This window comes from Mesocricetus auratus, unplaced genomic scaffold, assembly GCF_017639785.1.
Source record: "Mesocricetus auratus isolate SY011 unplaced genomic scaffold, BCM_Maur_2.0 Super-Scaffold_100007, whole genome shotgun sequence".
NCBI lineage: Eukaryota > Metazoa > Chordata > Mammalia > Rodentia > Cricetidae > Mesocricetus > Mesocricetus auratus.
Genome location: NW_024429191.1, coordinates 53,900,961 through 53,925,728, shown reverse-complemented (window position 1 = coordinate 53,925,728; position 24,768 = coordinate 53,900,961). Strand labels below are relative to the sequence as shown.

The window sequence follows — 24,768 nt, the reverse complement described above, 5'->3', positions numbered from 1 at the left end:
TTGTTTTTTGACACAGGGTTTCTCTGTGTTGCCCTGGCTGACCTGGAACTCGATTTGTAGACCAGGCTGGTCTCGAACTCAAAGAGATCCTCCTGCCTCTGCCTCCCGAGAGCTGGGATAAAGGTGTGCACCACCACGCCCTGGCCCCCCTGTCTTAAATTTTTTATTTTTAATCATGTGTAGGAGATGTGGATATGTGCAGTTGCCCTCAGGGAACAGAAGAGGGTGTCGAACACCATGGAGATGGATTTGCAGGCAGTTGTGAAGCACTTGATGGGGTGCTGAGAACAAAACTCAGGTACTGTAAGAGCAGTACATTAACCACTGAGCTATTTCTCCAGGCCCCTATTGTGTGTGTTTTAATTAATATTAACATTTATTTATTTATTTTGTTCCTTTGCTTTTTGATTTTTAGTGTTTTTGTTTTGTTTTGTTTTTCGAGACAGGGTTTCTCTGTATTGTTTTGGAGGCTGTCCTGGAACTCGCTCTGTAGACCAGTCTGGCTTCGAACTCAAAAAGATCCGCCTGCCTCTGCCTCCCGAGTGCTGGGATTAAAGACGTGCGCCACCAACGCCTGGCACTTTTGGTGTTTTTTGTTTGCTTTGTTTTTTTTTTTAAGATTTATTTATTTATTATATATACAGTGTTCTGCCTACATACCAGAAGAGGGCACCAGATTGAATTGTAGATGGTTGTGAGCCACCATGTGATTGCTGGGAATTGAACTCAGGACCTCTGGAAGAGCAAGCAGTGCTCTTAACCTCTGAGCCATCTCTCCAGCCCCGCTTTGTTTTGCTTTTGAGACTAGGTCTCACTATATGTAGCCTCAGCTGGCCTGGAACTCATTGTGTAGACCAGGTTGTCCTCAGACTCACAGAGATCTGCTGGCTTCAGCTTCCCAATGCTGGGATTAAAGACGGGAGCCACCACACCTAGCAATTTACTTCCTTCTCTATTGACGTATGACTGTGCGCATGAGCGTGTGCCATACTGCACAACAGCGGTGAGAGGACAGCCTGCAGGCATTGGCTGTTTCCTTTACCGTGTGTAGGGTGAGCCACAACACTGGTCACGCCCCCACATATGGGTCTCAGGGATCAAACTTGGGCCCTCAGGGTGGCAGCAAGCTCCTTCACCATCTTGTGGGCCCTTTTCCCTGGCTTTTAATTTTGTATAAATGAATCATAAAGTCTTCTTCTCTGTTCTGTGCCCTGGCCCGGCCTGGCAGTGCTGGGGATTGAACCCAAGGTCTTGCCTATGAGGCAAACACCCTACCACTGAGCTGTTTCTACCTCAAATTTGTATTCTCTGTCTGGTTTCTTGCACTCAGCCTCATATGTTGGAGGCTTGTCTGTGTTGTGCCCAACAATGCCCCTTCACCTGGAAGCCTTGGGCTTGGGAGATGCTGGATCTGAGTTTGGCTTCTGAATGGAGAGGGATGAGGTGGGAATAAGAAGCTGGTTGGCCCACCCAGGGTGCAGATCAAAGCCATAGAATTCTTCTTGGGAGGAAGGAGAAGGAAGTACTCAGGGTGGGGTTTGGCCTTGCCATTCCTATGTTTTCTTTATAAAGGAATGGGTAGGGGTGGTGCCTTTGGCTGATTTGGGAAGCAGAATGACTATGGAGTGGATGGGGGGATTTGCAATTTAAACACCAATCACATGTCCTATTTTGCCTGAGAAAATTAGGGTTAGTCTTGTCATTTGAACTAATTAGTAGCATTCAGTCTTGCTATTGGAAGTGTCCTATAAGTTCATTCTTGGGCTACCATGTGGATCTGGCAGGCATGGAATTGCTAATGATGGTTTTGAAGGTACCCATTTTAAGTGTCAAGGGACTGACTGAATGCTTTGGTAAGGGGTGGGAGTGTATACTTGGCAGCATAGAGATGCTTTAAGTCATGGAAGTAGGGGCTGTGTGGGGCTCCTGCTTAGCTCGTTCAAGGTCCTGGGTTTCATTCCCAGTGGTGTGGGGAAGACACTGAACAGGAAGAAATCCCTTAAGGGGAAACGATGTAACAGAAAGGAGAAGGGTCCCAGGATAAAGCAAGCAGAGACAGAGACGGGAGTAAACGGAAACTGTAGAGAGAATGGGTTCCAAGAAGGAGGAACACTGCTCTGCTGCCTGCTGCTGAGAATGGAGGTTTCCACGTGGCAGTCAACACCAGTCACCCAGGTGACTGACAGTTTCAGAGAAGATGGGCACAGAGACACAGAGGGGAGGAGGAAGCGGGAACAGAAGCTGTGTAGACACGAGAGCAAACAGCTCTTTCCATCATGGCTGTGAGGGAGACGGGCAGTGACTTTAGGGAATGTAGGAGACTTTCAGATAATCAAAGTTTTTCTTTTTTCTTTTTCTCAATGCTCAGACGTGCTGGGGGAAGATTGCTGTACACTAGGCTACACCCCCAGTCCTAGGAGAAGTCTTTACATTTTTTTTTGCATTTTCTTGTGTGTGCACATACGTGCACATTTGCATGTGAGTAATATATGTGCCTTAGCACACATGTAGAGGTCAGAGGACATCTTGTGGGAGTAGGCTCTTTCTTGCTTGGCAGCAAGCACTAACAACTGTGCCCTGGGAGTGCAGAGACATTTTGAAGCTTTAGTAACTTCTTGTAGCAGACACTGGAAGGAGAGGCCTAGAGTCTGTTGGGTGAACTTTGGATGTTGTCTAATTTCCTGGAATCCCATAGAACCAAGAATGAAGCAATGAGGTTCTCCATTCTTCCAGTAGAGGCCACACTCTTGCCAGGGCTTTTGGCAGCCTGTTGCGTCCAGAATGCTTTCCCATCATGCATCTGTGTTGGCTGGCTTGGCGGGAGCCATGAGGTAGAGAGAGCCCTCTTTACCAATCCTCTTCTCCTTCAGGTGCAGTCTGGGGAGGCACTGGGTGTAGAGTAGCAGCAACTGGATTGAGGTCACACTAGAAGCTTCCTTTAAAGAAAAAATTTAAAAAACCCACTGGAAACTGGGTGCCTTTAATCCCAGCACTTGGGAGGCAGAGGCAGGTGGATCTCTGTGAGTTCGAGGTCTACAGAGTGAGTTCCAGGACAGCCTCCAAACCAATACAGAGAAACCCTGTCTCGAAAAACCAAAAACCAAACCAAACCAAACAAACAAAAAACAAAAATAAAAAAACAAAAAACAAACAAACAAAAAACGCTGGAAACAATGCAGTTATACTCCTTGCGAATAATTGCTTGCTTGCACATGTTCATTTTATTCTCTTTTTGTGGCTTTTCGAGACAGGGTTTCTCTGTATTGTTTTGGAGGCTGTCCTGGAACTCACTCTGTAGACCAGGCTGGCCTCGAACTCACAGAGATCTGCCTGCCTCTGCCCCCCCCCCAGTGCTGGGATTAAAGGCGTGCGCCACCACCGCCTGGCGGTTTTATTCTTTGATGGTGTCGGGGATGGAATCTAAGATCTCATGTATGCCAGGCAAGCATCCTATCAGAGTTATACCTCCAGCCCTGTGGGAGGCTTTCGGTGCAGGAGTTTTTGAAGTAGAATATTGAAATATTGGGGGTGGGGTGGGGGCTGGAGAGATGGTTTAGAGGTTAAGAGCACTGGCTGGTCTTCCAGAGGTCCTGAGTAAAATTCCCAGAGCCCACGTGGTGGCTCACAGCCCACATGGTGGCTCACAATCATCTGTAGTGAGATCTGGTGACAGCTTCTGGCCTGCACATAAACACACACTGAATACATAATAAATAAATAAATATTAAAAGAAATAAAAAGGATATTGAAGCCTGGTGGTGATAGCACATGCCTATAATCCCGGTGCTCAACAGGCAGAGGCAGGTGGATCTCTGTCTGTTCAAAGCCAGCCTGGTCTACAGAGCGAGTTCCAGGACAGCCTGGGTTACATAAAGAAACCCTGTCTCAAAAAACAAACAAACAAAAAAGAAGCAGAACATTGGACATCAGCTCTGGGCTTGTCACCTTTAGCTGTCAGGGATGTCACTCTGATCACACAGTTCTGGTATTTACTGTCACATTGTTCAAAGTTGCCATCTGAGCACACACTTGTGATGAGCAGAGTTCATTTTCCATATCCATGGGGACACTGGTGTCACATGTTTAAATCTTATCAACCTGAAGAGTGTGCCACAGGACTTCCTACGGTTTTAATTTGCATTCTTTTAATTGTTAGCAATAATAACATTTTTTTCTTGGTAATTTGGGGGAATAAAACCAAGGCCTTTTTTGGGGGGTGGGGCTTTAGACAGTGTCTTTCTAATATTTTTCCTTGGAATTGGCTATGCAGACTAGGCTAAACTCACAAAAATCCTTCTGCCTCTGCTTCCTGAGAGCTGGGATTAAAGGTGCCATGCCTGGCTGGGAGTCTTTTCATTTACTAGGGAAGTGATTTACTGCTGAGCCACATTTTCAGCCCCATGGAACTTGTTTTTTCTTTCTTTTTTTTTTTTTTTTTTTTGGTTTTTCGAGACAGGGTTTCTCTGTGGCTTTGGAGGCTGTCCTGGAACTCATTCTGTAGATCAGGCTGGCCTCGAACTCACAGAGATCTGCCTGCCTCTGCCTCCCAAGATCCTGCTGGGATTAAAGGTGTGTGCCACCACCGCCCAGCTTCCATGGAACTTCTTTGTATAAATTTATTGGCTATGTGGGATTCTGCTATGACTGACCTGGCTTTACTTTTCTTTTACATTTCTTTCTTTCTTTTTCTTTTTTCTTTTTTCTTTTTTTGGTTTTATGAGACAGGGTTTCTCTGTATTGTTTTTGATGCTGTCAGTCTAGCCTGGCCTCGAACTCACGGAGATCCGCCTGCCTCTGCCTCTCGAGTGCTGGGATTAAAGGCGTGCGCCACCACCACCCGGCTTCTTTTACATTTCTTATTTAAAACTTGTTGATAGATTTATTTTATGAGTGTTTTGTCTGAGTATATATCTATGCACTACATGCAATCTTGGTGCACACAGAGGTCAGAAGAGGGTGTTGGATCTCCTAGTACTGGGGTTATGGAGTTGTGAGCACCATGTGAGTGCTGGGAACTAAGCCAAATCCTCTGCAAGAGTAACAAATGCTCTTAGCTGCTGAGCCCTCTCTAAACATCTTCTCGTTTTTTTTGGTTTTCTCATTACTTTACAAGGTTTTAGTACACTTGTGTGTTTTCTCTTTGGTTTTTTTGTTTGTTCTTTCTTTCTTTTATTTTTCCTTTTCTTTTTTTGACAGGGTTTCTCTGTGTAGCAGCTCTGGCTGTCCTGGAATTAGCTTTGTAGACCATGCTGGTCTCAAACTCACAGAGACCTGCCTGCCTCTGCTGGCATTAAAAGTATCTTTGTATGAACAGAGAAATTTCTAACTTTAATGCCACATTCATCATCCACCTTTTTCCTTGTAGTCTGCACTTTTTTCGGTATTATTTGTTTTATTTTTATTTTTAGAGATGGAGTCTCACTGTGGTTGGCATAGAACTCTGCTTGTAGGTCATTGACCTTAAGTTTCCAGCACTTCTCCTGCTGTCTGCTGAATGCTGGAATCACATGTGTGCCACCACACCCAGCTACTTACTTATTTATTTATTGTTGTTTGTTTTGTGTGCTTGGTGTATATGTGTATGCCATGGAGAACGCATGTGGAGATCAGAAAATTACTCATGGAAGTCGTTTCTCTCCTCCCATCATGTGGGTCCTGGGGGACCCAACTCATGTCAATGATGCTAAGTGGCAAGTGCTTTTATTTGCTGAGCCATCTCACAGGCCCTATATTTTTCTTTCTGAGACAGGGTCTCATGTAGGCCAGGTTGACCTCCAACTCTTTTTTTTAAAAGATTTATTTATTTTATGTATGAAGGCTCTATCTTCATGTATGTCTTTATGCCAGAAGAGAGCATCAGATCCTGTTATAGTTGGCTGTTAGCCACCATGTGGGTGCTGGGAATTGAACTCAGAACTCTGAAAAAGCAGCCAGTGCTCTTAACCACTGAGTCATCTCTCCACCACCAGCCTCCAACTCTTACTTACATAGAGGATTGCCTTGAAGTCTTGATTGCCCTTCCTCTACTCTTCAAGAACTAGGATTACAGGAGTTTACCATCCTGTCCTGCCTGAATTTGCTTTTTAGAGCATGGTATTGCTTAAGGAATATTCTGGGAGTGATGGGGCACACCTTAAATCACAACACTGGGGAGGCAGAAGCAAGAGGATTACTATGAGTTCCAGGCCAGCTAGGGCTACATAGTGAGGTCTGGTCCCAAACCAACCAACCAGGGAAGATATCAAAGCCAGATATCAAAGGGGCACCCCTGGGTGATGGGGGAGATTAACTGAGAAATTTTCACAGGATAGCTTTTGTTTCTTTGCTTTTTAAAAAAAAGATTTTATTTATTTATTATGAATACAACATCCTGCCTCCATGTACATCTACACATCAGAAGAGGGCACCAGATATCTTTACCGATGGTTGTGAGCCACCATGTGGTTGCCGGGAATTGAACGCAGGACCTCTGGAAGAGCAGTCAGTGCTCTTAACCTCTGAGCCATCTCTCCAGCCCTAGCTTTTGTTTCTTGACTCTTTCTCTCTCCCTTCCTCCCTCCCTCCTTCCCTCCCCTCTCCCCCCCTTTGTGTGTGTGTGTGTGTGTGTGTGTGTGTGTGTGTGTGTGTGTGTGTGTGTGTGTGTAGGTCGGAGGACGATTTTGTGGAGTAGGCACTCTCCTTCCACCTAGGATCCCAAGGATTAAGCTCATGTCACCAGGCTTAGACTGCAAGTGCCTTTACCTGCTAACACAGCACTTTGCCTAGAGTCACTCTGCAGTTTCTCTTTACTGAAAGGACCTGGACTCTGACTGTTGACGCTCTCCTTCCTATGAAGCTGAACCTTGCCCACTGCAAAGTCTCACTGGTCCCAGCTCTGCTTTCTGGCCTTTCTCGAGAATGCCCATAGAGTTCCCTACATTTTCTCTCTTTTGAGCTTTGCTCCTTCCTTCTCTGAATGGCTACCAGGCTCTCTTAGTCAGCTTAAAAACGTTTGCTATATAGGTTTAGAGAACAACATTTTAAACCAGAGCAGCTGCAATACGAAGCATTCCACAACCTTCAGCTCTCTCTCTGGAGCAGATCCCATGCGACATGGTCGACAGTTCAATGTGACGAACTTTGTTCCATGAACAAGAGTAACAAAAATATTGTTCTTTTAAAAAATCATTACATTTATTTATTTTGTGTGTGTGTGTGTGTGTGTGTGTGTGTGTGTGTACAGGCCATGGCACACACATGAAGGTCAGAGAAACACGTGTTGAAGTTGGTTCTCTCCTTCCATGTGGATGCTGTGAATAGAACTCAGGTTTTCTGAGTGGCTACTGAGACACCTCACTGGCCACTTTTTCTTTTTTTTAATTACTTTATGACACAGGGTTTCATGTAGCTCAGGCTAGCCTCAAATTCACTGTGTAGCTAAGACGGGCCTTGAACTTCTGCCACCACCTTCTAAGTGTTGGGATCTATAGGTACCATACCAGTTATGCAAATATTACCTTCAGGCTGTGTGTATTTAGAGTTATATGAAGCAGGCAAATTTCAAGTTTCATTCCCAAGATCTTTCATGCAGATGCAAATATTCCAGATCCCCAATCCAAAACTGCTTACTTTGGGTCCTAGGTATTTCAGATAGGGGGCATTCAGCCTGGAGTCTCTAGTCGTCACTTGTTAGTCCTTTAGTTTTAAAACTCCGTTATGAGTTCTAATATACTAGGGCAAGCTGAATGCAAGTGTTCCTCTGTGCAGCAGACCTCTAGTGTGGGCCTTCTCTCAGGATGTGGTACACTCCATTTCTTCCTCTGCTCAGATGTTTCCCCCACCCCCCCACTGTCCCTTCTTCTTAAAGGTTTTTTTTTTTGTTGTTTTGTTTTTTTTGTTTTTTGAGACAGGGTTTCTCTGTGGCTTTGGAGGCTGTCCTGGAACTAGCTCTTGTAGACCAGGCTGGCCTCGAACTCACAGAGATCCACCTGCCTCTGCCTCCCAAGTGCTGGGATTAAAGGCGTGTGCCACCAACGCCCGGCTTCTTAAAGGTTTTAATGTGTGTGTGTGTGTGTGTGTGTGTGTGTGTGTGTGTGTGTGAGTGTATGCGTATCTGCATGTGTGTGGTTCCTGAGGAGGCCAGAAGAGGGCATCAGATATCGGGAGCTGGAGTTACAGGCAGTTGTGAGTCCCTGGTGTGGCTGCTGGGAACAGAACTCAGGTCCTTTGTAAGGGCAGCCAGTGCCCTTAACCACTGAGCATCTCTCCAATCCCCACCATCCTCTGTAATCTTCAGAGAGCACAGAACTCCAAAACAGACAGTCCCAGTTCATCCCTTTGTTTTCCAGGACAGGGAGAATTATCTTGCTCCCCTACTGCAGGTAGAGCCAAAGCTAACCACTTGGAAGAACCCAATATCTCCACACTGGCTCACTTTCTCTCCATGCAACTCACCTCTCAGCCAATCCTTTCTGACGTTCAGGTTCAGATTCATGACCTACCCCAGGCTGGCCCAAGTGCTCTGCAAAGTTAGCCATCATGTGGAGGGTCCCACTGAGGAGAGATGAAAATCCAAGGAAGATGTGGTGGGAGAGGAGGGTGATGTGAATGCGTAGTCTTGGAGACATAATATGGATGGGCAGCAATGAGTTAAAGTTAACACCAGACAATGATGCAATCACAGATTCCAAATTGAGTCAGGTCACTTTAAGAAAGGAGTAGCTGTAATCTGAAGCCTGCTGGACGCTGGGGCTGGGTGGCTGGAAGCAGTAGTTTTTCACTCCATTGCTTGCTAAAGCCCCCTCAGGGTGCAGGCTGAGAGGGACCTAAACTCAGAGAGGAGCTGCAGTGGACAACAGGTAAGGCAGTTCCTGGTCTAGACTGGGGAAGACAGATGGGACAGACCCCTTGGCTAGAGGGACAGGGAGGAGCAGGGGCACCCCAGAGAGCGGAAAAGAGGGGTATAAGGAGGTGGAGATAGGGATGCAGTAATCTCTGCAGTTTAGGGACAAAGGTAAACAGATGAGAGGAAAGAGGGAATTGGGGGATGGAGGGCCAGGATGCTATTATCCCCTATATTATCCCACTGCAACAAAAGGAGGGGCTGGACGGGGTTTTGAATGGAGTTGGGAAACAATGTGGTGGTGGGCAGTGGGAAGCTAAGCTCTGGGTCTGTTCTGAACAGTATCCCAAAGGTGCCATCATCTCACAGGCAGGGCTCTCCCTGGAGTTGCTTCCACCAGCAGTGAGCAAGGAAGGTGGTCTTCCTATAGCCCAGCCTGGCTCTACTCACTCAGATTGCTGCTTTTCACAATCAACTGGTGCTGAGTCCCCCAAAGCCCCCCTCGCACCCCTCCCACCAAGGAGCAGCTGGCTGCCTGAGTCCTGCTGGGATGGGGTGCCTGCTCTCCGGCTCCCACCCATCCTGTTACCAAGTGAATGGGAGACAAATGAGGTCATGGCCTCTTGCAAACAATAAGGACCATTTAGCCTAGCTGGTGTGTGGGGTCTGGCTGCCCTCCTGCAGTCTTTTTACCTCTTGAGGAAGCCACAGCAGGGACTGGTCTGGGTCAAAGAAAAGAGAGGCTTTCCAAGTGCCAGCCACTGTCTGGACTTCAGCTGCCCCCATCAGTTCAGCCTCCAGGCTGAGGGGGATGGGTGGGGACCAAGGAGTTCTGGCTTTTCTGGGGTGTTGGGAGGTGCAACTATGGGGTGTTTCAGGTTCCAAGATTTCAGAAAAACAAAACTAAAATAAAAAACCAAAACAACAAAACCCTGACTAAACTGCCCCAGAGGTGAGTGGTGTAGCCATGGTCCAGCGGAGAGGGAGGCTTCCTCCCCTGCACTGTCCACATGTCCACTGCCGTGTGGCTTGAAGGCGGCTTGGTTCTGGGAGGAGGAGCAACGTGTTTGTCTCCCAGCTGGGTTTAATCTGAAACACATGTACTGGCTCCCATTTGTCTTCCCAGCTTGGATCTGAGACCACAGCATCTCTGTTTCTGTGCCTCTTGGTTTGGGGCAGACCTTGGCTCAGAGGGGACAGTCTTGACCCTTCCCCATGCCCTCCCCAACCTGTAGCCCAGGAATCTGGCTTGGACACTGCCCTTTGGACAGAATGGCATCGTTGTCCCAGTCCCTCTGGCTAGCCAGTTGCTGTCTGCCCAACCCAGTTATGGCTCCCCGGGCTCTGACTCTCACTTCTGCCCTTTAGGGCCTCCACTCCCTCGACTCCTGTGGCTTCAGGTGGAGATTTCAGATGCCTACTAGCACTTGCCCTGCTTATAGCTCTGGGGCCAGCACTGGACTCCCATGTCTCCCAGTGCCTGGCGTCAGTTCTCAGCCTACCCATGTGGAACTCCAGCAGGTCCCTTCTGCAAGTGTATCTCACTTACTTTCTGCAACAGGATGCCGAGGGTGACCATCTCCTCCCTTCTCTCAGTCGCTACCCACCCAGAGGGACCAGAAGGGGCCTTCTGTGCATCTCTGATAAATCAGCCTGTTGAAGCTCAGCGAGGGAGGCTACTGCCTGTGATGGGTGGGGCTGGTGGGAAGGGCTATAATCTGTATCACTTCTCTGTTGTTCCAACGGTTTTTCCCCCATGAAGCTGGGAGGCAGTGCCGTGGGTGAGAACACAGGGGTCCCTAGATTCCCACTGGGAGATCTGCCATACACGAGGGTTAGAACGAGGGAGGCTGGTTCCTACTGGTGCTGCTGCTGGAAGCAGAGGGTACCTTTTCTTGTTGCCCCTCATGGGCTACAGTTGTCTAGTGGATTATCTGACTTAATTTTAAGAACCTTAGCCAATGACTGCAGACTGCACTCCTAACTTTTCAGATCCAATTTGTTCTGTGAAGTCAGGAAAGTTGTTGTTGTTGGTGGTGGTGGTGTGTTTGTGTGTGTGTGGGGGTGGAGGAGCGCAAGTGTATGGGACAGGATAATGATGGAGTTGAGGGGGCACTTCAGGGTGTGTGTGCTGTAGGATGGGGGGAGAACATGCCAGGACAGACAGTGGTCTTTTCCGGCTCCAGAATGAGCTTTTCTGTGGACCTCGTTCCTCAACCCTAGACTTGACTCCAGGAGCACAGGAATGACTTGTGAGGACCCACAGCCCAGATTTCAATTTTGCTTTGTGTTCCAAGTGTCAGACCAGAGTCTGGGCAGAAAGGTCGCTGCTTAGGGAGGTGATGGGAGGTACTACCAAAACCTAGTGTTTAACCTGAAGGCAGGCAGGCAGGCAGGCAGGCAGGCAGGCAGGCAGGCAGGCAGGCAGGCAGGCAGGCAGGCAGGCAGATGGGCTTTGGACTTGAGAGCTGTTTCCAAGAGGTTGGGGGAGAAGACATGGCCCTTCAGAAGAGATGCCAGTGGAAGGGACGGCTGAGATCTTCCCAACCCCGGGCACTGCTGAGGGCTGCTAAGATGCTGTCTAGGCAGATGTGGTTGTGCATATCTGTGGCCTCAGCACTTGGGAGGCAGAGGCGGGAGGACCATACATTCAAGGTCAGCTTAAATAGAGTAAGATTGGCTGGGTGGTGATGGCGCGTACCTTTAAACCCAGTACTCGGGAGGCAGAGGCAGGTGGATCTCTGTGAGTTCTAGGCCAGCCTGGTCTACAAGAGCCAGTTCCAGGATAGCCTCCAAAGTCACAGAGGAACCCTGTCTCAGAAAAAAAAAATAGAGTAAGATTGCTTCAAGAAAGCAAAAAGAGAGAGAGGTTATATAATCTAATCCTCATAATAGTAGGTAAGTACTGCTATACAAGGAGGGATTTGTTCTTTGGATAACTATGAAGTTGGGGTTAGATCCCAGGCAGTGTGGGCCTAGTCTGCACCCTCTTAATTAAGTAAGGAACTGCTCATGAGATGGGACAACGGGGTCAAGTCAGGCATGGTGGCATACACCTGGGATTCCAGCACGCAGGAGGCAGATGGAGGAGGGTAGCTACAAGTTCAAGGCTAGCCTGGGCTACATAGGCAAGAGCCTATCTGGGGGGAATAAAAAGGGGAGAGGGACCAACAGGCAGGACTGAGTGTCCTTATTGTGGACTTTTGGCCAGAAAACCTTTGGTGGATTGCAGGGCTAGTTCAAGGTTCTGTGAGTCTCTGAGACATGGGTTCTGCTCCCCTTCTTAGACAGGCTTCCAAATCCTACCAAATGAGCTGGCTGAATGCCTCCATAGAAAAACCTTGGTATGTGTTTGTGCTAGACCATTTTCTTGGGGCCAGAAGAGCCGCCTGCTGGGTCTTCACTGCTCTGGCCTGTTCTGACCCTTAGGCTGGAAGGTGGGTCTCCCTACAGGAAGCACCGTGGAGGCTTGCTCATGCTGAAGCGGCAGGTGTGGGGCAGGGACAGCAAGCCTCAAGCTGAGAGTCCACTTGGGGGCTGAGAGCTGGAGGGAAAGTTCTCATCCAGTCTGACTATTGCCCCTGTGAAGGGTGGGGGCAGGGCAGGCGGCAGGGGAGGGGGAGTCACTTGCCCTCTTTTTTTTTTTTTTTTTTTTCGAGACAGGGTTTCTCTGTGGCTTTGGAGGCTGTCCTGGAACTTGTAGACCAGGCTGGTCTCGAACTCACAAAGATCCGCCTGCCTCTGCCTCCCGAGTGCTGGGATTAAAGGCGTGCGCCACCAACGCCCGGCTACACTTGCCCTCTTGTTTCTCTTGCAGTCCTAGGATGCAGGCCCTGGTGCTACTCCTCTGGACAGGAGCCCTGCTTGGGCATGGCAGCAGCCAGAATGTCGCCAGCAGCTCTGAGGTCAGTAGGGTAGGCAGGTGTGGGCAGCAGGGGTTCTAGTCCCTCTTGGGCTGGCAGCAGAGGAGCCAGCACAGGGAGGCAGCGCTGGGTCCAGGGTGGGCTCTGGATTTCATTCCTTTAGTTGGTTTCTCTAGCGGCAAGACAAGTATTTGCCTCACCTTTCAGGATATGGAGAAACCTCTTCTGTACAGAGGAAGTAGGAGTAGGGTCTTGTCACACAAGGGACAAGCCAGTTGGGTATACTAGCTATGGACCTGGGCATCGTGGGCTCTGAGTTCCAATTAGGGCTTACTGACTTTAGACAACACTCTCTTACCTCAGTCTGTTTCCTTACAAGGCCACTATGGCCATTCACTTATTCCTTATCTACTAACCACCTGCCCCCAAATGCAGGACCTCAAACATGCTACACAAGTGCTGTATTAACTAAGCCCTACCCATGAACACTTACTCTGGTTGGTAGGTATGGAAAGAAATATAAAAATCCCAGCACTCAGGTGGGTGGTGGTGGTGCATGTCTTTAATCCCAGCACTCAGGAGGTAGAGTCAGTGGTTTGACCAGGCCAGTATGGCTTACAGACTGAGTTTCAGGACAGCCAGGTTCACATCTTACCACCCCACCCTCAAACAGCATCAGGAATGGGAGATGTAGCTGAGTGTCAAATTGCTTGCCCAACACATGCAAGAGTCTGGGCTTGATCCCCAATCCTGGAAACAAAACAAAAAGTAGTAGAGCCCCTCACACAGCAAGTAGCTAATAAGGAATGGTTGGCACCGGAAAAGGAACCTAGGCAGACTCAAAACAGGGTGAGCAGAGTCGTGTGAGGCCAGGTTTCTTTGGTGGTGGTAGTGGTGAGGTCTCATGCAGAGAGACAGACTGTGTTTGTAGGCCAGCAGTCAACCCACAGTCATTCCTCAGGGGTTGTCCGTCTTAGGTTTTTGAAACAGGAACCCTCACTGACCTGGAACACACTGACCGGTCAGCGAGCTCCAGGGACCTGCCCATTTCTTCCTCCCTAGTGCTGGGATTACAAGCATGCCCAACTTTTTTTGCGTGCCTTCTGGGGATTGAACCCAGGTCCTCATGCTGCCAGGCCGGTACTTTACTAACTGAGCTAGCTCCTCAGCCCTGCCATTTTTATTTTAAAGTAGGCCAGGCCTACTTTAAACTGTGACTCTAAGGTCACAGTTCAAGCCTGGTGGGCCCTCTGTGCTGCCTCTCACGGGCACAGAGGTTATGTACAGTCAGAGAGCACACACTCACTCCAGCCTTAGACTAATGGCCCCCAGGAACTGGAGGTGTTGCCATTCACTGTGTCTTTCCCCCGTCCTTGTATTCTGACCCAGGGCTCCCCAGCCCCTGAGAGCACAGGGGAGCCAGTGGAGGAGGAGGAGGACCCCTTCTTCAAGGTCCCTGTAAACAAGCTGGCAGCAGCCGTTTCCAACTTCGGCTATGACCTGTACCGCCTGAGATCCAGTGCCAGCCCAGCTGCCAACGTTCTGCTGTCTCCACTCAGCGTGGCCACAGCCTTCTCTGCGCTTTCTCTGGGTGAGTGTCAGCAGAGGCGGCTGCAGGTGGACCTGAATTTTCCCACCAAGTCTCCATGCACATGCTGCCAGGGGGCAGGAAGGAGACAGTGGGGAATTCAGCTCTGGCCACACACAGACAATTCCTATCACTTTATGAAAGTGACACTCAGTCTTTGGTTCCTAAGTGGATTCCTATTGCATGTTAGTCATTTACCCAGGTCTAGGGGTACAACTGCCACAAGCAGGCCCAGGTTCCTCCTCAGAATAGTGTAGGTAACAATGGAAAAACTGCAGGGACTGCACCCCACCCTTCTCTCTCTGTAGGTCTGATGGCCTTGGCCTGCTTTAGGAAGCTTTCCTAGCAATGCAGTTACATTTTCCTTGAAGCTCTTCGTCCACTTAGATAGAATGTCTGCAGTGTCAGCCTCCTTAGGCTCTCAGAAGACAACAGACTAGGTGTACACTATCCCTGTCCTGCTGTGGGTCCCATGGCAGCCATGAAGCCTGTCATTCTTTTCTCCCTGGCAGGAGCTGAACAGCGAACAGAGTCTGTCATTCACCGGGCTCTTTACTATGACTTGATCAGCAACCCGGACATCCACAGCACCTACAAGGAACTCCTTGCCTCCGTTACTGCCCCTGAGAAGAGCCTCAAGAGTGCTTCCAGAATTGTGTTTGAGAGAAGTCAGTAGCCCACCCACCGCACTCCTGAGTCTCTGTAGCCAAGCTAGTCCCAGACTCATAGTGCTACCCTGCTTTCAAGCGCACACGCCGTCATGCCTGGCACATGGTTGCTCTTCTGGCCCGGGTTGTCTGTATACTCCATGCTGAGGGTTCTGTTAAACAATGGACTGTGTGTGCTCAGGCCAGGCCTGGCACTGGTGGGCAGGAAGGGGCCTGTGAGACCACAGAAGATCAGAAAGAGGAAGTGGGCTGCGGGAGACAGCAGGGGAAGGCAAGGGGTGTGATCCATTGTTCCCTGTCCAGGGTTTGGGCAAGTCGGCAGATGCCCCAGCAAGTCAGGGGAAGGGGCTGGGCAGGAAGCTGGGGTTTGGCATGCTTTCAAAGTGAGGGTGCTGGCTGAGCTCTCATATACTGATCTTTGATCTGCTTCCTCTCAAGAACTTCGAGTAAAATCCAGCTTTGTTGCACCTCTGGAGAAGTCATATGGGACCAGGCCTAGAATCCTCACTGGCAATCCTCGGATAGACCTCCAGGAGATTAACAACTGGGTGCAGGCCCAGATGAAAGGGAAACTTGCTCGGTCCACAAGGGAAATGCCCAGTGCTATCAGCATCCTCCTCCTCGGCGTGGCTTACTTCAAGGGTGAGGGCTTCCCCGCCTTGGCTAAGGGAAGATGGTAGGTGTGGCGATGGGGAACACAATGCAGGCACAAGGCAGAGGAGGGTATGAAACATGTGTGCTTGCTTATCTGCTCACCATCTGCCAGTGTCAGGAGATCCTTCCACAGGCCTCATACTAGGTCTGTTTCCTTCACAAAAGGGCTTGCAGCAGGGATGCTTTGACCAACTTCCCTCTGAAGATGTGACCAGCTTACCGAGTAGCAGCAAGATTGGACACCTAACCTAGAGAGAGGCTCCGGGGCTTTCTACTCTTTATACAGGGGATAGGAGAGCAGGCACAACCCAGAATATTAAAAGCCACCTTAAACAAAAGGCCAAAGTGAGAACACCCACTCATTTCCATCTGAGTTTGCTTGGGGAAGAGAGCGAGCACCTGTGGGCCATGGATCCTGTGGTCTACACCACACATGCTGGGACCCAGTAGCTCTGGAGTCCATGCTATCCATGGATCCTGTGGTCTACACCACACTTGCTGGGACCCAGCAGCTCCCGAGTCTACGCTACTGGCAGCTCAGGTTCTTTGGCCAGTGGAGACACAGCATGGTCCCCTGGCCTTTCTGATCACAGCAGCTCAGGAAGCTCCATGTGTTTCCTTCCAGGGCAGTGGGTAACAAAGTTTGACTCGAAAAAGACGACCCTCCAGGATTTCCACTTGGATGAGGACAGGACTGTGAAAGTCCCCATGATGTCGGAACCCAAGGCCATCCTACGATATGGCTTGGATTCTGATCTCAACTGCAAGGTCTGTGGGCATGGGGGTGGGAAGGGTCAGAGTGGTGTGGAATAGATGGCTGCTGAGATTGGCCAGCTATCTGAATTTTTCTGTTGTGACTTTGGGCAAGTTAGTAATGTTCCTGGGCCTTTCCTTTTCTTTCTCTTCCTTTGGTTTTTGAGACCGGGTTCTCTGTGTACCCCTGGCTGTCCTGGAACTTGCTCTGTAGACCAGGCTGGCCTGGAATTTAGAGATCCACCCGCCTCTGCCTCCCGAGTGCTGGGATTAAAGGTGTGTGCCACCACTGCCTGGTGTCTTTCCTTTTCTTGAAGCGGAGTGAGAAGTAATTATCAGAATTTATTCTCTAGGATTTGTTGTAAGGATCAGATTCTCCAGCACCCATGTGGCAGCTCACACCTGTCTGTAACTCCAGTTCCAGGGGATCTGACATCCTCTTCTGGACTCTGTAGACACCAGGCATGTCTGTGGTGCATGTCTGTGGTGCACAGACAGACATGCAGGCCATCACTCATACACATAAAAACAGACAAACAAACAATATTTGGGTATACCACAATGGTAGAGCACTTGCTCAGTATGAACAAGGCCCTGGGTTTAATCCTTAGTACTGCCAAAAACAAAACAAAACAAAGAAAAAGACTTGGCACTCAAATGCTGATTTATTTATTAATTTCTTTCCTCTTTTCTTTTTGAGACAGGACCTCATATAACTCAGGCTGGCCTAAAACTTACTAGCTGAGGATGACCTTGAACTCCTGATCTTCCTGTCTCTACCTCTCAAATGTTGGCCTTGTAGGCATGAGCCACCACCCTGGTTAATGTAGTGCCAGGGATCAACCCACGGCTTCGTGCATGTTAGGCAAGTGCTCTACCAACTGTACTACAGCCTCAGCCCAAAGCTGTCTTTCCTGACAGCTCTTCTTTTAGAATTAAGACCCAAATTCTGACAACTTGTCACAAATACCACATGCTGACATTCTAAGGCTCTCAGTGAGCCTAACTTCTTTCAGTGCTAACTCAGAAGTTACTAACCTCTTTCTAGATTATGGTTTCTTTGGACATCTGACAAAGTGGCTGAAACACTGGGGTGTGGTGGCACACTCTAATCCCAGCACTTAGGAGGCACAAGTAGGTTGATCTCTGTGAATTTAAGGACACTGGTCTATACAGAAAGTTTCCCGGCAACAAAATGGAGAGGTATTGTCTCAAAAAACCAAAAAGCCAAAACCAAAGCCTGATGCAGTCCAGAGAAATGACATTTCTGTATGTGGTTGCACAGGGCTCTGGGAAGCCCTGGCACTGTTCCATGGGCCTTAGGGTAAGAACCTGTGGCCAAAGGATATGTTCTACTGTTCCTTTCTAGTCCAGAGCTCTGCACAAAGCAAATGGCCAGGAAATGCTGGCAGGGAGAGTCTGAGAGGACACTCAGTTTCAGCTCCTGGGAACCAGGTCCTGGATAGTGTTACCAACCTGACACAAGTTAGGGTCTATAGACGAGGGAACCTCAACTAAGAAAGTGCTTCCACCAGACTGGCCCCTGGGCACCTGTGGGGCATTTTCTTGATTAAGGATTGATGTGGGAGGGTCTAGCCCACTATGGACTGTGCCACATGTGAACACGTGGTCCTGGTTGGTCTGAAAAGGCACACTAACGAGCCATGGGGGAGTAAGCCAGAAGCAGGGTTCCACTGTGGCCTCTGCTCCAGCGCCTGCCCTGAGTTCCGGTGGTGATGAGTGTGACCTGAGAGTTTAAACTGTAAACCCTTTCCTCCCCGAGTTGTTTTTGGTTACATCTTATCACAGCAACAGAAACCTCAACTAAGATAAACCACAAGCTAAGCATTTTTCATCAAACTTCGGTGGATATGAAGCGAGAAGAATACTTCCTACTCCTGGAAGGCCTTCCAGAGACCCGCAGAAGTCAACTGCTGCACAGGCTGGGGCTGGGGCCTGCCCCAGGGTAGGGGAAAGCAAGTCTTGGGATCTGGGCTTATGGCTCAGTACTAACTCACGTGCTTCTCTGTTAGATTGCCCAGCTGCCCCTGACAGGAAGTTTGAGCATCATCTTCTTCCTGCCTCTGACGGTGACCCAGAACTTGACCATGATAGAGGAGAGCCTCACTTCTGAGTTCCTTCATGACATAGATCGTGAGCTGAAGACCATCCAGGCTGTGCTGACTGTCCCCAAGCTGAAGCTGAGCTATGAAGGGGACCTTACCAAGTCTCTGCAGGAGATGAGTATGTCCGCAAGACCACTTTGCTCCAGGGACTGGACGTGAGGTTGAGTCTGTGAGCCTGCCTTCTGCCTTGCTGACAGAACTTGCTGGGTGGCTCTGGGCACTTGCTACACTGTTATGGGGGAGGGGAAGACCGACCACTTTCCCATCAGACTCAGTCCTAGGTCCCATGAGCACACATCCTGTAACAGTCCAGAGTATTATCTGAGGCCAGGTCTGTTTCCCTTGCTCTCAGGTACACAGCCTGCAGTGGCTCCAGTGGCTCAGAGCGCCACCTACCCCATAGGGAAAGCTTGTTTGCTTTCTTGAGAATCAGCTTACACAAACCAGGACTGCGAGTGTGAGTGTGTGAGTGTGGAGTTGGATAAGGAGGTTTTCATGAAATCTCTCTATATCTCTACAGAGCTACAGTCCTTGTTTGAGTCACCTGATTTCAGCAAGATCACAGGCAAACCTGTCAAGCTCACCCAAGTGGAACACAGGGCTGCTTTTGAGTGGAATGAGGAGGGGGCAGAATCCAGCCCCAACCCAGACCTCCAGCCTGTGCGCCTCACCTTCCCACTAGACTATCACCTTAACCAACCTTTCATCTTTGTCCTGAGAGACACAGACACAGGGGCCCTTCTCTTCATAGGCAAAATCCTGGACCCCAGGGGCACTTAATGCTTCTACTCAATGTGCTCTAGGAGAAAACCCTAGAGGGATGGCTGCCCTATAGCTTCAATGTATTCTTTGCAATAAAAGAGCTTTTCCTTAATTTTCACTATTCTCTTCCTTCTCTTTGAAGCTGTTTACTATGGAGAAACTGGTTTTTATGAATTTACATACTTGTAACTGGCTTTAGCTCTGCAGAAACTCACTGACTCCTGTTTTGGGAGCACTAGAGAGTAAGGAGGACTCACATGAGGGCACCCCACCCCACAACTACTGAAGCTTGCTGTGGTGTTCCTCAGCTTTCTCTACTACAACACATTCCTGGGGAAATCCACAGCTGTGACTGGTCCCCTTTCTTTTGGGCTTGTGGTGAAGCAGCCTTGTGACTTGTCTTATGACCTTTTTTGATTTTTGAGACAGGGTTTCTCTGTGTAACAGCTCTAGCTGTCCTGGCCTCACTTTGTAGACCAGGCTGGCCTCGAACTTACAGAGTGATCCACCTGTCTCCCAGGTGCTGGGATTAAAGGCATGGGCTCTGCTTAGGCCCAACCTTTTAACAGTTCTATTATCTTCAGGGACCACCCTTTTACCACATGGGTCCTTGGGGAACTCACTATCCACGCTGTAGCACACATTCCTAAAGAACCCAATTTGTGCATTTCAGTGCAGGTATGTCTCTGTCCATGGGGTCATGTAGAGGCCAGAGGACAATCTTGGGTGTCATTTCTCAGGATGTGTCCACTTTAAAAATTAAAAACATATATATTATCGAGAGGCTAGAGAGATGGCTAAGGGATTAAGAACCTCTTGCAGAGGATCCAGGGTTTGGTTCCTAGCACCCACGTAGTAGCTCACAACTCTGTATAACTCCAGTTCCAGGGAACCTGATGCCCTCTTCTGGCCTCCATAGGTACTGCATGCACGTATGTAGTGCACAGACATGCATGCAGGCAAAATACTCACACACATTAACATTTAAAGATCATTATTTGTATGCATGCACGGTGTGTATATGCCACAGCATGCATATGGAGGTCAGGAGACAGTTTTGTGGAGCTGGTTCTCTCCTTGCACCTTTATGTGGCTTCTGAGGATTAAACTGGAGTTGCCAAGCTTGTATGGCAAATGTCTTTTCCTACTAAGACATCTTGTTACTTCTCCCTATTAATTAATTAATTAATTAATTATTTACAGCTTCTCACTGACATGGAACAGACTATGCAGACAAGGATAGCTGGCTGGCCAGTGAGTCCCAGGGATCTATTTGTCTCCATCTTGCCAATGTTGGATTATAAGCATGTGCCACCACACCTTGCTTCTCTTCACATGGGTTTTGGGGGTTGACCTTAGGTTCTGATGCTTGGAGGACAAACTAATTTTACCAATTGGGACTATTTATTTATTGGCTTTTAGAGACAGGGTTTCTTTGTGTAGCCCTGGCTGTACTGTAACTCACCAGGCTGGCTTGAACTAACAGTGATTCACCTGCCTCTGTCTTTCATGTTCTGGGATTAAAGCTGTGTGCCCCTACTACCTGGCTCCTATTTACTTTTTGAGACTTAAAGTCTCACTATGCATCTCTGGCTGGCCTGGAACTTGCTATGCAGACAAGGCTGGCCTCAAATTCAGAGATCTACTTGCCACTTCCTGATGGGGTTGTCCTTCTGTATATATGTTTCTCTTATTAGCTAATGAATAAAACACTGTTCAGCCAATGAGGCAAGAAGATAGGCGGGACTACCTTCTGGGAAAGGTAGGCAGAGCAGGGCCGGAAACAGTCACTATGTGAGTTGCCAAAGGAGTTAGAGGTCTAGACCCTTCTCCGGTAACATAAGACCACATGGAAATACTTAGATTAATAGAAATGGGTTAATAATTAAGACAGAGCTAGCCAATAAGAAGCCCTAGTCATTGGTTAAGAGTTTTATAGCTAATATAGCATCTCTGTGTGTGTTTGGGGCTGAGGGTGGCTGAGGGACCAGGCTGGCAGGAAAGAACCTACAGCAACAACTTCCTCCTGAATTCTTGATAAAAAGATGGGCACCACCACACCAGCATGGACCCTATTTTTGAGACTGGGTCTCATGTAGCTCAGAATGGCCTTAAACTTCTGAGCCTCCAGCCTCTACTTCCCAAGTGCTAGAATTATAGGCATATGTCACTATGCTTTTGTGGTTTTATTTATTTAATTATTGTAACGTGTAGTCTTCCTTGCCAGCCGCCTGGGCCCTGCCAGTTGCAGTCCCCAAATAACACAGAGGACACTAGATTAATTATGAAGCTGTTGGCCGTTTGCTTGTTTCTTACTGGCTAGCTCTGACTTAAGTATTTAACCCATAATTGTTAATCTGAGTATTTCCATGTGATCTTCGCTTACTGGAGGAACGGTCCACATGATGCTTCTTCCGCATCCTACATTATGACTGACTTTGCCTCCCTTGCCCAGAAGCCTCCTCGACTCCTAGTCCCACCTATCTTGCTTCCCTATTGGCCAACAGTGCTTTATTCAACAACCAATAAGAAAGACAGATTTACAGAATGATATCTCCCATAAACTTATCACTATTTTTTTTTAATACAGGGTTTCTCTGTGTAGCTCTGGCTGTTCTGGAATGCACTGTGTAGACCAGGCTGGCCTGGAACTCAGAGATCTGCCTGCCTCTGTCTTTTAAGTGCGGAGACTAAAGTTGTGCACCACCCAGCTTAGCCATTTTATTTTTGAGACAAGATCCTTTGTAGCCCAGATTGCTCTCTAACTCTTGACTATCTTGTCTCAGCCTCCTGCGGGTTGAGATTAAAAGTGTGTTGCTACCACTGCCAGCCTATGCTAGATTTTAATGCAAGCAGACATTCTCAAGGTAAGGCCACATGAGACAATAAGAGATTATTTTTTGATTTTTATTTTATGTGTGTGTTTTGTATTTATATCTGTACACCATGTGCATGCAGTGCTCACGCTCACAGGGGCCAGAAGAGGGCAATGGACCCCCAGAACTGGAGTTACAGAAGGCTGTCAGCTGCCATTTGGGTACTGAAAATCAGAAGAGCAGTACATGCTCTTAACCACTGAGCCATCTCTCTAGCCCTTAGAGACATAATTCATAACTTCAGAAATAATTCTTTATTTTACAAAGCATTAAAAAGCCTCCAGGGCGTTGGTGGCGTGGGCCTTTAGTCCCTGCACTCACAAGACAGAGACAGGCAGATCTCTGTGAGTTCAAGGCCAGCCTGGTCTACAGAGTGCCAGGACAGGCCCCAAAGCAATACAGAGAAACCCTCTCTCAAAAAAAAACAAACAAACAAAAAACAAAAAAAAAAAAGAAAGAAAAAGCTTCCATATGTATATAAAAACTAATGCCTAATATGCAACCTTCTAAACAAGTCTTTGGGGAAGAGCACCTGTTTAACAAAATTTAACAGGCTCTTAGGAACAAATGCACAGTGTGTTTTTGGACTGGAATAACAATAGAGTTGACTGCAGGACTAAACTTTTTTCCTAAGAAAACTCCACCAAAAAATCCTTACAGGTTGGGCTGGAGAGATGGTTCAGTTATTAAGAGCACTGGCTGCTTTTACAGAGATCTTGAATTCAATTCCCAGTAACTACTGGTGGCTTACAACCATCTGTAATGAGATCTGGTGCCCTCTTCTGGCATGCAGGCATAACATGGTATATATAATAAATAAATAGTAAAAAAAAAAAAAAAAAAACACCAAAACCCAAACACCTTACATGTTACTTCTTCATCATACTACATTAATAGACAGCAGGAGAATCAAATTCTGCCCACTTTCCATTCCACAAATGTTTGAATGCTAACTATCTTCCATCACCCAGCTTCTTGGAAAGATGCTGTCAGGCATCTTCAGGGCTATTTATTTCCTAATTGTAATGCCAGGGCAACTAATAGCTACTTCTTGAGCACAGCCAGAGCAGGCAAGTTCTCAAAAGCAGTGCATATGGATTTGTTTTTCTTTCCCATTAACTCATCTGAACAAACTGGTAACCAGTAATAATGTAATAAGGATTAGTCAGAAAATTCCATAGTTATCTGACCTGGGGGTCTGGACCACCACTACACATCCTTGAGGAAAGGCAGCCGTCTCTCCCTTCTGTCTCACTGTGAAACCATAAGCAGCTATGTCTACAGCCTCAGCACTGGGGGAGCGGGCATTTGGGTATGCAACTGTGAGCCTCACACTCTATCAGTGAGCTACACCCCTATCTCCTTGTGGAATGTTTGGTGGACTCTTGATTCTTTTTGTACACATTTCTTTTAAACCTAGTACTTGGAAGGCTGCGGCAGGAGGATGATATGTTTACAGATAGATTGGCTTACAGAGTGAGGTCCTGTCTTCAAAGGAAAACCCCGAGTAGTCCACTTTCAGGTTTGCTAACAAGTAACTCGGAAAGGAGGCACACTGCTATAACATCATCCCTTCAAGTTTGACTTGTATTGGTGTCTGGACAGCGAGTCTGCCAAAAAGATTCAATGAAAGCCAGCAAATAAAAAAACAAAACAAAACAAACAAAAAATACAAAACTGTGGGCTGGAGAGATGGCCTAGTGGTTAACAGCACTGGCTGCTCTTCCAGAGGACCCAAGTTCAATTCCCAGCACTCACATGGCAGCTCACATCTGTTTGTAACTCTGACACTCTCACACAGACATACATGCAGGCAAGACACCAAAGGACAGAAAACAGAAAGAATTAGCCGGGCATTGGTGGCGCACGCCTTTAATCCCAGCACTCGGGAGGCAGAGGCAGGCAGATCTCTGTGAGTTCGAGGCCAGCCTGGTCTACAGAGCGAGTTCCAGGACAGCCCCCAAAACAATACAGAGAAACCTTGTCTCAAAAAACCAACCAACCAAACCAAACCAACCAAACAAACAAAACCCAGAAAGAATTAGAAAACTGGTAGGAAACAAATACAGAGTTGCCATCCCAGGATGGGATGTCCAACAGTAATCTAGCCCCATGTTTATTTCTCCACTCACAAATTATACACCACCAGTTTTATTGAAAAATTTAAGGAAGCATGATATTGTAAGTATAATTGTGTGTCTCTTGAGGTAGAGAATCACACCAACTTCTTGCTGTATATTGTTTTTCAATTATAATACAAGACTAAGAACTGAAGTTCCCACTGGAGTGGTACATAGCATCTAGTTTCTACCCGAAACTATAGGAATGCCTTAGGAAAATAGACTCTCACATTTAGCCAGATGAAACCAAGTCGAAACCCTAGGCTAGTCTCAGCTGCCTGCCGACCAGCGGCAACCTTTAAAGCACTCGGCTTCCACAGACACTGGTCTAAGTCTTTTCTGGGGATAGGGAGTTTCTATCAGAGGGCAGTTAGAGCTGGCGTTGGTGGCGCACGCCTTTAATGCCAGCACTCGGGAGGCAGAGGCAGGTGGATCTCTGTGAGTTCGAGGCCAGCCTGGTCTACAGAGCGAGTTCCAGGACAGCCTCCAAAACAATATAAAGAAACCCTGTCTTGAAAAACAAAACAAAACAAACAA

At 48.0% G+C, this 24,768-nt stretch overlaps 1 protein-coding gene across 1 annotated transcript; it reads left to right on the top strand.

Moving 5' to 3' along the window:
* The first annotated feature begins 8,686 nt into the window (after nt 1–8,686).
* Nucleotides 8,687–19,347, top strand: Serpinf1 (serpin family F member 1). The gene is made up of 8 exons (XM_005067397.4): nt 8,687–8,837; nt 12,639–12,726; nt 14,074–14,275; nt 14,785–14,940; nt 15,379–15,582; nt 16,220–16,362; nt 18,381–18,591; nt 18,994–19,347. The coding sequence occupies exons 2-8, from the start codon at nt 12,646–12,648 to the stop codon at nt 19,251–19,253; spliced, it is 1,257 nt and encodes a 418-aa protein (XP_005067454.1). The 5' UTR covers nt 8,687–8,837; nt 12,639–12,645; the 3' UTR covers nt 19,254–19,347.
* Nucleotides 19,348–24,768: the final 5,421 nt, after the last annotated feature.

Coding starts and splice junctions, on each gene's coding strand:
- Serpinf1 (XM_005067397.4), top strand. CDS start 12,646: ATGCAGGCCCTGGTGCTACTCCTCTGGACAGGAGCCCTGCTTGGGCAT. Junction 12,727..14,073: donor ATGTCGCCAGCAGCTCTGAG/GTCAGTAGGGTA, acceptor ATTCTGACCCAG/GGCTCCCCAGCCCCTGAGAG. Junction 16,363..18,380: donor ATTCTGATCTCAACTGCAAG/GTCTGTGGGCAT, acceptor CTTCTCTGTTAG/ATTGCCCAGCTGCCCCTGAC.